The 14,291-nt window shown below is 44.1% G+C and overlaps 1 protein-coding gene across 12 annotated transcripts in view; it reads left to right on the forward strand.

Annotated features, from left to right (window-relative positions):
- ULK4 (unc-51 like kinase 4) overlaps positions 1-14,291 on the forward strand; it is a 367,782-nt gene that overhangs the window by 50,037 nt on the left and 303,454 nt on the right. For all 12 annotated transcript variants that reach the window (XR_014792296.1, XR_014792295.1, XR_014792297.1 and 9 more), the window contains exons 18-19: positions 593-700; positions 13,659-13,742. Coding sequence is in view for 9 of the 12 variants with exons in the window: in XM_084858057.1 (XP_084714183.1) it covers positions 593-700; positions 13,659-13,742 (192 nt within the window). In the remaining 3 variants the exon portion in view is untranslated. The remainder of the gene's footprint in view (positions 1-592; positions 701-13,658; positions 13,743-14,291) is intronic.

A 14,291-nucleotide genomic window follows, 5' to 3' on the forward strand; every position in this document is an offset into this window, starting at 1 on the left:
TGCTACAAACCCAGTGCAATAGATCAGACTCCACTCATATGTATTTCAAGCAGTACAGTTGCTGCCATGCCATGCCTATTCCCACACTGCTTGAACGTCTTCAACTTACATTGTTCCTTTGTAGTATGGTTACCATACCATGCAAGTGATGTCGCTCCTTGGAGGCCAGCTGTTTACATTGTGTGGTAACCACACTTGCAGAGGGGCTATATATGCAGAAGACTTGAAACATGCATCGGATTGTATAGGAGCAGCTGTAAAGGCGGCAAAGACTATGCTGTAAGAGGTACCTGTCATGAGGTGCTTATGTGCTACCCTGCAGCCGGCAGTTACTACTATGGCTTAACTTGTTTAGTATTAATGCTAGGCTAGATGCTACATCCTGAATATAATCCTGAAACCAGGATGTTGTACTCGATGGAGTCTTCATCTGATCCAGTAGCGTTCTTATGAATCACTGAATGGCAGATGTTTGGAATATTTGATTATCTCATATTCTGTATACTTTGCTTTCCTTCCTGTAAAGGTGGGTGGTTGTCATTCTCCATCCTGCATCTTATTCCTTCTAATATTCTTTTTGTTGTTGTTCCAGGCAGTTACTCTCTTGACTGAATTGATCAGAGAAAACTTCAGGAACAGCAAACTAAAACAGTGCCTTTTACCTACCCTTGGAGAGTTGCTTTATCTTGTGGCTAGTCAGGTAAGATATAAACAGCATATTTCATTGTATATGTATATCCCAGGGGCATGAACAATTTTCAGCCTGGGCCAGGATGTTAGGGGCCACTGCCCAGTGTGGGTGGAGCTACTGCTGGCATGTCCTCCCACATTTTCATGCATCCCATTCACATACACCCTTCCTCACCCCACCTGTGTGCATGGGGTAGGGGTGGCATTTTCCCTGCTCAGCTCTGAGAGAGGCTCCCTTTCTTAGTGCTGACCAGAGAAAAGAGCTTATCTCTGACCAGCAGTAGATTGGCACTGGGGCAGGGGAAATGAGCAGGGCTTAAGAGAGGTGGTGGGACCTAGGAAAAAAACTTGGTGGGCCAAATATGTCCATGGGCCAGATGTTCCCCATCCCTGACATATCCTGTAAATAAATACTTGAGATCCTAGGATCCTTGGATACATAATTGTAAGATGTCAGTGATTCTTGCTTTGATCATGAAAAAGGTTTTATGGTTAATTGGCATTAACCAGAGGTCATGATACTACTCTGCCTGGTGACTTGTTGAAAGTACATAACACCTATTTTTGGTAGGAAAAAAATATTGTTCTTCTCCATAGATCTCTTTGGGGTCAAACTACCTATTGTTGAGTTTTAGCTGATGGCGGAACAATGTAGGTTCCGTAGGCAAAGAAGAGAGAAAGAAGGTAGAAGATATAGAAAATAGAAATTTGGTAATGTCGTGTTTCTTTGTCCCCTCCCTTCGCAATCAAAACACTCTAGGAAACAAAGCTTCAGGCCAACACTACTTTATTAGTAAACAACTCGCTTCTTTACAAATGCTGATTCTAAGAAACTCTCAGACCGTGTAGAACCAGCTAATCCACACATCTACAAATATCAATAGAGGATACGAAGTGGAAGTTAGAGAAGTTACCAGCAGTTTGGGCATGAACTTCACAGCCAGACTAGCTTTGCAGGGATGCCCCTCCCTTAGGGTAGCTCCCTCCTACATTGGCTTCTACGAGTGGCCAACCTGATTGTCTGAGCCTTTCCCTTAACTTTTCCCACTTCACTCTACAATGGACCCTAGCATCCCTCAAGTCACGCCTCTCACCCTCCTCCTCCTCTGAAACTTGAGTTGTCATGATGGAGGAATGGGGGAGCAGTTCAGCCTGGGCCAACTGTGTGTCAAGGTCTTGGGAAGAAAGTCTTGCCGTATCTGGGCTCACTAGGGAGAGTGCTTCCTTCTGTTCTTGCTGTTCCCATTCTGATTCCAAATCTGAGCTGCCAGACATCTCCACACGCTCGGATTCATTCCTGACAGGTAACATATATCTTCCATAGAACATGCTGTGGGAGTTCAAGCACATTTAATATTTCTTCAAACTGATCCTTTGTTGTCAGCTCTAATTTTGTCTTATTAAATCACTTCTTAGTTGTAGTCCTCAAATGGATGGATGGATGGGTGTGTGTGTGTGTGTGTATTTGCAATGAAATATGAGTTTTTAAATGAAAATAAAAATTATATGTTGCTTCATATGTTGCTATAATCACCCTAAGCAGAGGTGATTCAAAATGAAAATATCAGGATAAAAAGGTGTTGTAGACTGTGCCATTACACAGTCATTCAGTTTGAAAGAACATTGCATTTTTTAGATGTTATTATAAATTATGTCTACCTTATTAGGAAATGTGAGGTCCCAGTTATAAGGAAATAATATGTTACCTATTTAGTGAGTTATTAGATCATTTGGAAGCAGCATTAAGATCACACCACTTTTTAAGTGTTATAGTAAAGGGTTGTGGGGGAAATGCACATGGGAGCATCATCTGGAAGAGACATTGTGTATAAGTGTTTTAGGCTAATCCTAGAAGCCTCCAAGCCAAGATGGGAGATTTGGAGTGCTTCGTTTTAATGGAGAACATAGATATAGTGGGCATAATGGAACCCTGGTGGATTGGAGAGAACCAGTGGGATATGGTAATCTCTCGATACAAACTTCTATAGCAGGGGTGTTAAAACTGAGGCCTGTAATCTGGCCCTCTGCGGTTCCCCAAATGGCCATGTCCCCTTTCACACATCACCAGGTGGTTTTTACTTTCTCCACACTCCTGACTGCCTATTGTTTGGTGGTTTCCCAGCTTTTGCATGATTTCTTCCCTGTAACAGAAGACTGAAATGCCTCTCGTAAGACTTATTTACTGGCAGTAAGAACTTTAAGCTAAAATATGCTGGTATTTTTTGACTGCCCTAAATGAGTAAGGTAAGGCATGATAGAGTCGTCCAAATGAGTAAGGCATGATATAGTCGTCCAAATGAGAAAGGCATGATAGAGGCATCCAAAATAATGCATGGTGTGGAGAAAGTGCATAGACTGAAGTTTTTCCCTTCTCATAATACTAGAATCCAGAGTCATCAAGTGAAGCTGAATGGTGGGGGATTCAGAACATATAAAATGGAAGCTCAACGATGAAATTTACTATTGGAAAATGTAGTGATGACCACCAAATTGCATGGCTTTAAAAGGGGATTAGACAAATTCGTGGAGATAAAGCTATCAATGGCTACTAGTCATGATGGCTGTATATTATCTCCAGTATCAGAGGCAGTATGCCTCTCAGTATCAGTTGCTGGGAAACACAACTGAGGGGGAAAGGTGCCGTTATGTTCATATTCGGCTTGTGGGTTTCCTGTAGGCATCTGGCTGTCCACTGTGCGAACAAAGTGCTAGACTAGGTAGGCTTTTGGTCTGATCCAGCACAGCTCTTCTTACGTTATGTTCTTTATCAAGAAAAGGGGTAAGGTACAAAGCCATAGAATACGCTTTGCCAGTATGTACTTTCTTACAGACTGCAGAGCAAGAACTGTGGCAACAGGGGATTTCATCTGAGGAGCAGGTGGGAGTTCTTTTCCCATGCCAGTGTCAACTCCCTGCTCCTTCACCAATGCTACAGCAGTCTGTCTGGCCTTGGGAAGGGCTCATTATCTCTGGCTCCAGAAACAGCTGAAGACCTGGGTCTCTGGGGAGTGTTTGGCATCCAGCCATTGGCTGTCCCTCCAGGGAGCCAGACTTAAGGGAAGCCGATGTGGGCAGTGGCGCCCCCAAAGTGGGCAACACTGAAGGGGGGTTGCCCCTTTGGGGGAGCCACTTCAGGGGGCAATGAGGGCGAGGGCCATATCCCTTGGTTTTCTCTCTCTCTGTTTCCCTTCTTTCTCTTCCTGTTGTGGGGTGTAAGGGGAGATTTCTCGGGTTGTTTGGGGGGGAGTGGCCTTTGAATGTGTTTTGCTTGTTTCCAGTTAGACTCTTTATTATTTTTATGGGTGAAAGGAAACTGATTTTATACCCCAGGATGAGAGCCTGCTGGTATTGAATTGTGTGTGCCCCCCCCCCCCCGGGTGAGAGATGGGAGTGGAGTGTTAGGGTACATTCCAGGTGAGAGATGGGATGTTGAGCTTGACTGTTTTCTTCTGCTGAATGTTGCTGAGTTTGATGTCTTTTCTGAGACAAAGCATTATGTGTGTAGGGAAGGCAATAACAGTGGTGGGGGGCATGGGGAGATATGGTGCTGGCAGAGCAAAAGCTCATACAAAGAGGGAGGACAGGTACTTTACACCTACCCAGCCTTCTGGTTGCCCTGTCAGCCCAGGTACCTTCGGAGCAGGCCAAGCCACCTGCAGAATATTTGCCCACTCCTTTGCAATGCCAGGTCAGTCCGGAATAAGATTGCAACTATCCATGATTTAATCTTGGATGAAAAGGTTGACCTGGTATGCATTACAGAGACTTGGCTGGGGGAGATAAGTGGGACTCTATGGACGCATGTTCTCCTGGTTGGGTACTCTGTGGTAGATCAGGTAAGGAGAAGCGGAAGTGGAGGTAGAGTAGCAGTGGTCCTCAAAGATAACATCCCCTGGACCAGACTCACTGTGAAGGAGCTGGCTCACATCGAGTGTGTATACCTCAGCTTCGGGACTAGGGACAGATTGGGGATTCTGTTAGTGTACCAGCCATCCCGCTACCTAACAGAGTCCATAACTGAGTTCACAGAGCTGGTCTCGGAGCTGGTGTTGGAGTCACCAAGGCTTTTAGTCCTGGGTGACTTCAACATCCCCCTCAGGTCCAGTTTTCCAGGTGTAGCCCAGGAGTTCATGGCGAACATGACAACCATGGGCCTGTCCCAGGAGGTCAAGGGGCCAACACATGAAGCTAGTCACACTCTCGATTTGATCTTCTGCTCCAGTCAAGAGAATGATCTGTGGGTGGAGGTTCTATCTGTCTCTAGGTCGTCATGGATGGAGTATCACAGCTACTACCCACTTCCATAGGAGTGGAGGACCAACTAAGATGGTCCACCCCCGAAGTCTGACGGATCCACTGCGTTTCCAAAATGCCTTGGGGGGTTTCTTGGCTGGTGCTGCCGCCAATCCTGTCAAGTCCCTGGTCTCTGTGTGGAATGAAGATCTGACCAAGGTCATTGACATTGTTGCTGCTAGATGTCCTCTCCTACCCACTTCCAAACAAGTTCCATGCTTTACAGAAGAACTGAGGAAGCTGAAGCGGCAAGGATGACGACTAGAGTGCTGATGACAGAAAACTCAATTTGAATCTGACAAGACACATCATTGGGATCATTTGAAGACCTATGAGGTGGCGATACGTGCAGCGTAGAGAGCTTTCTACTCTACATGTATCATGTCCGCAAACTCGTGGCCAGCTGAGCTGTTTAGGGTGATTAGGGAGCTGAGTCAGGCCCCCCACACACTGAATCCAATCTTAGAGCCTTCGGTAGCTCGCTGTGACACCTTTAATGAGTTTTCACGGATAAAATCTCTCGGATATGAGCCAACTTGGACGCTGTCGTAGGGACAGAAATCAACAGTGGGGTGTCCAGCAACTCTGCTTGCATGATTTAACTGGATCATTTTCCGCTTGTGACTGCTGATGATGTGGACAAGCTGCTTGGTTTGGTCAAAAAGACAACTTGCTCTCTCGATCCCTGCCCATTCTGGCTTGTAGTTCAGGGAGGGGAGATGGTAAAGCAACTTTTTCTGAATATTATTACTGCCTCCCTAAGGGAAGGTAATTTTCCATTATGTCTAAAAGAAGCAATTGTTAGAATGCTTCTGAAGAAGCCTTCCCTTGACCCCCTAGACTTCAAGAATTATAGGCCATTAAGTAATTTACCATTTGGGGGCAAGGTGATCAAGAAGGCAGTATCCATTCAACTCCAAGCAGTCTTGGATGAAACTGATTGTCTGGACCCATTTCAAACTGGCTTCAGAACAGGATATGGAGTTGAGACTGCCATGGTTGCCTTGGTGGATGATTTTCACCTGGGAATTGATAGGGGGAGTGCATCCCTGTTGATTCTTTTGGATCTCTCAGCGGCATTCGATACCATCAACCATGGTATCCTTCTGGATTGCCTGAGGGAGTTGGGGTTGGGGGCGCTGCTCTGCAGTGGTTCTGCTCCTTTCTCTCAGGACAGTTCCAGATGGTGTCACTTAGGGATAGTTGTTCCTTGAAAAAGGAACTATTATGTGGAGTCCCTCAGGGCTCCATTCTATCCCCGATGCTGTTTAATATCTACCTGAAACTACTGGGAGAAATCATCAGGAGGTTTGGGGCTGAATGTTATCAGTATGCTGATGACACCCAAATGTATTTCTCCTTATCATCTTTATCCAAGGAAGGTATGCCTCCTCTGAATGATTGCCTGAAGTAGGTAATGGGTTGGATGCAGGAGAACAAGCTGAAGTTGAATCCAGGCAAGACAGAGGTGCTGATTGTGAAGGTTCCTAATTCAGGTACTGAGATATGTCAGCCAGTTCTGGATGGGGTTGCACTCCCCCTGAAGGAGCAAGTTCGTAGCTTGGGTGTGCTTCTTGACCCAACCCTGCTCTTGGCATCCCAGGTGGAGGCAAGAAGTGCCTGTAATCAATTTTGGCTGATATGCCAACTAAGCCCATTCCTGGAACATGTGGACCTGGTCACGCTGATGCATGTGCTGGTAACCTCTAGGCATGATTTCTGCAATGTGCTGTACTTGGGGTTGCCTTTATATTTAGTTTGGAAACCTCAACTGGTACAAAATGTGGCAGCCAGGTTTGTCTCTGGGATGTCCCATGGAGACCATATTACACAGGTTTTACAATCTTTACACTGGCTGCCAGTTTGTTTCCGAGCAAAATATAAAGTGCTGGTTCTTACCTTTAAAGCCTTACATGGTCTAGGTCCAAGGTACTGTAGCAGCGCCTTCTCCCCTACGTCCCAGCCTGCCACGTCAGGTCCTCTGAGGGCTCTCTGCTGCGGCTGCCTAATGTGAGACTGGCAGCCACAACTTATGTATGTATGTATGTATTTATTTATTTATTTCATTTCTATACCGCCCAATAGCCGAAGCTCTCTGGGCGGTTCACAAAAATTAAAACCAAACAACACACAATAAAACAATTTAAAATATATAGAACATTAAAACCACAATATAACAATACAACCACAATAAAACCTAGCAGCAGTACAGGAATTTAAAATACAGATTTAAAACAGCAAAGATAAAAATTTAGAAAGCTAAAAAGCCTGGGAAAATAAAAAGGTCTTCACCTGGCGCCGAAAGGAGTACAATGTAGGCGCCAGGTGAACCTCACTAGGGAGCTCATTCCAGAGCCGGGGTGCCACAACAGAAAAAGCCCTCCTCCTAGTAGCCACCCGCCTCACTTCCTTTGGCAGGGGCTCACGGAGAAGGGCCGCTGATGATGATCTTAAGGTCCGGGCAGGCACATATGGGAGGAGGCTATCCTTCAGGTAACCTGGCCCCAAGCCGTTAAGGGCTTTGAATGTTAACACCAGCACTTTGAATCGGGCCCGGAAATGGACTGGCAGCCAGTGCAGCTGGAAAAGTACTGGCGTAATATGAGCTCGCAGGCCAGTCCCTGTTAACAATCTTGCTGCCCTATTTTGGACCAGCTGAAGTTTCCGGACCGTTTTCAAAGGCAGCCCCACGTATAACGCATTGCAGTAATCCAGACGAGAAGTTATCAGAGCATGGATCACTGTAGCTAGGCTATCTCTGTCCAGATAAGGGCGTAGTTGGTATACCAGCCTAAGCTGATAAAAAGTGCTCCATGCCACTGAGTTCACCTGTGCCTCAAGTGACAGTTCTGGATCCAAAAGCACCCCCAAACTACGAACCTGATCCTTTAGGGGGACTGCAACCCCCTCCAGAACAGGTTGAATATCACCTAGCCGGGCAGACGAACCACCCACTAACAGTACCTCCGTCTTGTCTGGATTGAGTTTCAGTTTATTAGCCCTCATCCAGTCCATTACTGTGCCCAGGCACTGGTTCAGAACAGCCACTGCCTCACCTGGGTTTGATGAAAAAGAGAGGTAGAGCTGGGTGTCATCCGCATATTGATGGCACTTCAGCCCACACCTCCGGATAACCTCCCCCAGCGGTTTCATGTAGATGTTAAACAGCATGGGGGATAAAATAGAGCCCTGTGGAACCCCATGGCACAATTGCCATGGCACAGAGCAATAATCCCCCAGCACCACCTTCTGGAATCGGCCATCCAAGTAGGAGCGGAACCACTGTAGTGCAGTGCCTCCAACTCCCAACCCAGACAACCTATCCAGAAGGATACCATGGTCGATGGTATGGAAAGCCGCTGAGAGGTCCAGGAGAATCAACAGGGTCACACTCCCCCTGTCCCTCTCCCGGCAGAGGTCATCCCACAGGGCGACCAAGGCAGTTTCCATTCCAAAACCAGGCCTGAAGCCTGATTGAAATGGATCTAGATAATCCGTTTCATTCAAGAGTGCCTGGAGCTGTCCTACAACCACCCGCTCAAGCACCTTGCCCAGGAAGGGGATGTTGGCCACTGGCCTATAATTATTAACATCCTCTGGGTCCAGGTTAGGCTTTTTCAGGAGTGGTCTAATTACTGCCTCTTTGAAAGCAGCAGGCACCACTCCCTCTCTCAAGGAGGAATTTACAACCTCCTGGACCCAGCCAGACAACCCCTCCTTGTTTGATTTAATAAGCCATGAAGGGCAAGGGTCAAGCACACAAGTGGTCGATCGGACTTGGCCAAGCACCTTGTCCGCATCCTCAGGCCTCAGTAACTGAAACTCATCCAATAAAACTGGACCAGACGGTGCTCTGAACGCCTCTACCAATGGAACTGCATTAATGGTGGTGTCCAATTCATGACGAATCTGAGCGACTTTATCCTCAAAGTGCCGCGCAAACTTGTCACAGCGTGCTTCCGAGGGTTCCACCGTCTCTCTCCCTGGCCCAGAATGTAACAGGCCGCGAACCACTCGGAAAAGCTCCACTGGACGACACTGAGGAGATGCAATGCTGGTGGAAAAGAACTGCCTCTTTTCCACCCTCACCGCCACAGAGTAGGCTCGATAGTGGGCTCTTACCTGTGTTCGGTCAGTCTCAGCACAAGTTTTCCTCCACCTGCGTTCTAGCCGTCTCCCCTCTTGCTTCATTGCCCTCAGCTCAGGTGTATACCAAGGAGCTGGCCGGGCTCTGCTCAGAGGGAGAGCAGAGCCCGGCCAAAAAAGTCAAAGCAACTTTTCCTTTGCTGCCCCTCAGTTGTGGAATCACCTGCCAGTTGAAATGTGCCTGCTGGCCTCATTGAAGGTTTTTAAGCAGGCATTAAAGACTCTATTATTCTGGCAGCCCTTCCCTTTTTAGAACTCTTGTTCCTTTTGCTGACTTTTGTATACTGTTAAGCAGTGTTGTTTTAAGCTGTGTTTTTATTGTTGAATTTTTTTAAAAAAAGTTTTTAGTTCGAAGTTGCTTTTAGTTATATGTTGTTTGTATATATTGCTCATATGTTTTTATGTAAATGGCTTTTAAACTTTGTATATTGTATTTTAATGTTTTAACTTTTGTAAACCGCCCAGAGAGCTTTGGCTATGAGGCAGCATAGAAATATAAATCATCATCATCATCATCATCATCATACATGACTGTCCTAGAAGGGCACATAACATATTCCAGGATTTACTGCAAAACAAGACTCAAAGAAAAGTTTAACATGTGCCTTTAAAGAGTAGAAGACCCAGAAGGGAGGAGGAAATAGTGTGAACTATAACAAGGGGAAGAGTTGAAAGCTGAGGAAGAAGAAATAGAAGTGTAGTTTGAAGTATGAGCCAAAAGGTAGGGATGGCCATTGCAGGGAAGTCTGGCCCTTTTGGGGCTCACTGGGTTTCCCCAGAGCCCCTGCCTCAGCTTGTATTTGCAAGGCGAGCCGCAGGCTTTTCCCCTGAAAAATCGCAGGTGCAGTTTCACAAAACTAAGGATATTATGGCTGCAATTTGCACAAATTAAGCAAATTACAGCCAAAATGTATGTAAATTGTGCAAATTGTGGCTGCAATTTGTATAAATGACGATTAAAAAGAAAAAAAAATCTGTGAGCTAGCCTGACTTGATACAGACCAAGCTGGAGTCTAGGGGGAGGAGCTGTTGAAAGCTTCGCAACCTTCACCCCCCTAACAGATTCCTCCAACATCTTTACCAACAGGGAAAAGAAATTGGAGAACAAAGGAATGAGCATTTTGTGGGACTAGAACATAGGTCTTGGGAAAAGAGGGGAGTAATGAAAGGCTGTTAAAAAAAAGGTTTTTACAGATGATAATAGTGAAATTTAGTAGGATAATGGAATTTTAAGTGTCCAGGTTCTAGCACAGAACGTATAAGGCAAATGCTAAGTAGGGTGTCATAAATTCTTTCACTTCAGAAAAGAGAATTTGGTTATTCTAAAAGAAGGAAGACCTTCTCCTCATTGTCATAAAGCTGTTAAATTCCAGACACATTTGATTTAGTTTGCATGATCAAAACAAGCCACCTTGGCTAAAATAAGTTACAGTGGCTTGTTTTAAGCCCCAGTGCTGCCAGGCGCCACTACCCTAATCACCTTATATGGGCACAGCTTGTCATGTCATCTTAACCTGGGGAACATGGCTTGTTTGAAGGGGAAGCAACCCTCAAATAAACCCATGGTTTGTTGTAATTGGTTGGGTAATTAGGGAAATGGCACGCCATGGATTAAAACAAGCCACCGTAGCTTATTTAAACCACAATTGCTTGTTTGATCATGCAAACTGGCCCGTTTGGAGGCCTCTGGTGCCAGTCAATTTATATCCAGTTGTGAGGGTCTTAAAAAATTTTTTTGATTCAATATGCTAGGAGAGGATCCTAGAATATATCATATACAACTTCAACTGGGAGCCCTATTATTTCCTTAACATAGATTTTCACAACATTAGAAGGAACTAATTTACATAGCTATAGAATAAGATGTCATCTATAGAGTTGCATGCTTTTTTGTTCCTGATGATAATTTAAATTGTTTTCCCATAACATAGATGGCTTCAGATGGAAGCAAAACCTAAAAAGATGTGGTTGCTGCTTCCCTAGAGACATACCCATTAACTTCTGCTTCTAGAAGTTTTAAATGTTACTTCTTTAGTTTTCTAGTCAGTTTCTAAGGTCACTAGCTGAGGGCATTAAGCTAGGATAAGGTCTAAGGTCACTAGCTGAGGGCATTAAGCTAGGATAAAAATGAAGCAACAATATGAACACAAGGTAATGCTCCAAATTTCCCCTCTCTAGCTGCACATATATTTGTATAACTGAAATAAAATATGAAGAAATTAAGATCAAACAGTATGGCTCATTCCAGTCCAAGTCACATACAACTTAGATTAGGTTTTTAGGAGCATGAGGAGAATCACTATATTATTTGTATGCCCGTTTTGTTAAAATCTACAGCAGCCTTCCTAAATGGGCTAATCCAAAATGGAAATTATAGTCTGTATATGGAAGTTATGATCTGTATATGATCTGTATCAAAGAGGACTTTTGTGAACTGCCCAGAGAGCTCCAGCTATTGGGCAGTATAGAAATGAAATTAAAAAAAAATACTCATTCTCAAATAGATAATATTTTAGAACTACAATTATGGCAGCTCAGTTTTAAATATATTTTAGAAAGATCATGTTTGTTGAAATGTAAACCTTGTGTAAGGTCAGTCATGAGTGATGTTGGTGTGGTCGTGCAGGAGCTTAGTGCCAGTTAAGACCAGAATATTTCACTTCTGCTACGAGAAAGTGGATGTTGTATATGTATGGAAGCCTGCAAATCACCAAAGAGCCTTGGATGGAACATATAAGATTAACTGAGGTCATTTGTACATAGTTATATCTTTCTGGTGAAATACCCCTCAGATTTGGGATATTCATCACATTTATCTTTCTAAAGATTTTTTGTTGCATAGATTAGGCTGTTCCGTTCACCAGTGGCATGATTTTTGCAAACCTTATCCTCCCAAAGACTTGGGATGAATGTGAGAGGTTTTTTTCAGGCGTATTTTGTTGATGTCTCGAAATGCACATTTATGTATGTATGTATGTATTTATTTTATATACTGCTTGCCTTATCTAATAATATCTTGAAGTGGTTTACAGTACAAAGAACAAAACAGATATTAAAATAAAAGCATCATGGTAATATATCAGTTAAAACTTTTAAAATAAAAAAGCTCAAGACACAACAATACAACAAACTCAACAGCACAATCAGGCAATGCCTGTGAGAAGAGAGAGGTCTTTATTAGGAGCCTAAAACACGTTCAAGTTGGTGCCTCCCTGGTGCCAACTGGGAGGGGCATTCCACAAGGTGGGTGCCACCACAGAGAAGGCCTACTTCTGAGTTGCTGCCAGATGACAGTCATCGGTCTCCTTCAATGATATTAGCAATTCCATGGGTCTACATTGGGGAAAGCAGTCCACAGGTAACCTGGAACCAGGTTGTTCAGGGCTTTCTGTGCCAGCAACAATACCTTGAACTTGGCTTGGTAGCTAATAAGCAGCCAGTGCAGTTGCTTCAACACCTGTGTAATATGTGCATGGCTGGGGCCCTGGCCAACACATTCTGCATCAGTTTCAGCTTCCAAGCTAAGCACAAGGGTATCTCCATGTAAAGCTTCTCATGTTGTAGAACTCTTTTAAGAGACTGATCTACCTCACATGGTGTGTGCACACTAAAAATTAGAAAGAGGGTGTCAAGGGCTCCTTGGAGGCCTCTCTCAGTCTAATCCAGTAGCCAAGTCCAGACACAGACAAAGGGAATCTTTTCAAAGCTTTATTCCTCTTTTACAACTTAACAACTCTACTGTTAGCAACTAGATATGAGCAGCAGAGTACCTATGCCCTAAGTTGGAACAGTTGGTCCCCGTTGGAAGGAGAATCACTGGCAGACCCTGAACTTATGGGCTAGGGAGAGTCCCTCCCCTTTTCCCTTGGATCCTCTGGGCGCAACCGTTGTTTGCGTGCCAACCAGGCACTACGCCTCCTTTCTGTGCCCTCCATTTGGCGCCGCTCCCTGCGTCGGCGTCACACGTCCAGCAAGTCTGCTTCCCGTGCTTTCTCACTCCCGGGACTGCTATCTATGCTAGGAATGCCGGTGGGAGGAATCTCTGCCAGCTGTTCGCCCTGGGAAGGATGAGCGCTGCTCCCAGGAGCGGCTGCTCTTCCTCAGAATCAGAACTACTCTGGGATTCTGTGGGCTTAGTGTCCACCCTGACAGGGAGATGCAAGTAATTGCCTTGGATTAGGGGAGAAATCTAAAAATATTAACCTCTACTGAGATGCTTGACAGTACAAAAAGTCACGATTTGCTTCAGTCCAATTCCACATCTATCCCCAGTGACTCATCTGAAAATGTATATTATACCATTTATTTAAGCTGACAGAGCAGTTGTTAATTTGTGCTACTATGTATCCGAAAGTTAACATATTTACTAAAACCATTTCATAATGATGTCTGCCATCATATTAAAGGAATCACTTTAAAATAGGCAGCCTCAGAGAGATTGTGTTTTATGAAATTATATTTTTTGCAGTAAAGAGTTAATGTAATTTGTGCTATTCATTTCATTTCTGTTCCTTCCACATCATTTACAGGGAGGGAAAAACGAGCACCCCAGAGAGTCCTGGGTACTTCCTTCAGCTGCTTACACTGTGCTAATGAGGTGCCTTCGGGAAGGGGTAAGGTTCTTTTGTTGTTCTCAGTAGAATTTCTCCATTGTAATACGCTTTAGGCATTGTGTGAGGATTGTAGCCTGCAGCAGTGCAGTGCCTTATCAACCAAGGATTGCTCCTGAATTTAAATAATCATAATACCATGACCCATAGAAGAACAAAGCAATAAATAAATAAATAGTTTTTGCTGTATGCCCAGCATTTATAAATTGTTATTTTGTTTTGGAAATAAAATTAGCTTAGTTAATGTTTTATTCAAGTTACAGAATTCTTAAAAGGAATGATCTGACAACTAATGCAATTCTTGTCACATTCTACATTTGTAAGTTTCTGATTTTTGTTTTTTTTTTTCAAAATGTTAGTTGATATACCTTTTATATGATATCAATTGCCATCTCTTGAGGATGTCATATTTGGGGTGTCCCAAATTAGAAAATATTAATTTTGGTTTGCTGTTTTATAAATTTCATTTTGGGATGATTTCCTTGATTTAAAAACCAAGTCCGCAAGCTTCTCCTCTTTCATAAAATGTAAAAGAAAGAATTAATGCCACAT

Source organism: Heloderma suspectum, chromosome 5 (assembly GCF_057233095.1).
Source record: "Heloderma suspectum isolate Gila_16-S chromosome 5, 16-S_ref, whole genome shotgun sequence".
Taxonomy (NCBI): Eukaryota; Metazoa; Chordata; class Lepidosauria; order Squamata; family Helodermatidae; genus Heloderma; species Heloderma suspectum.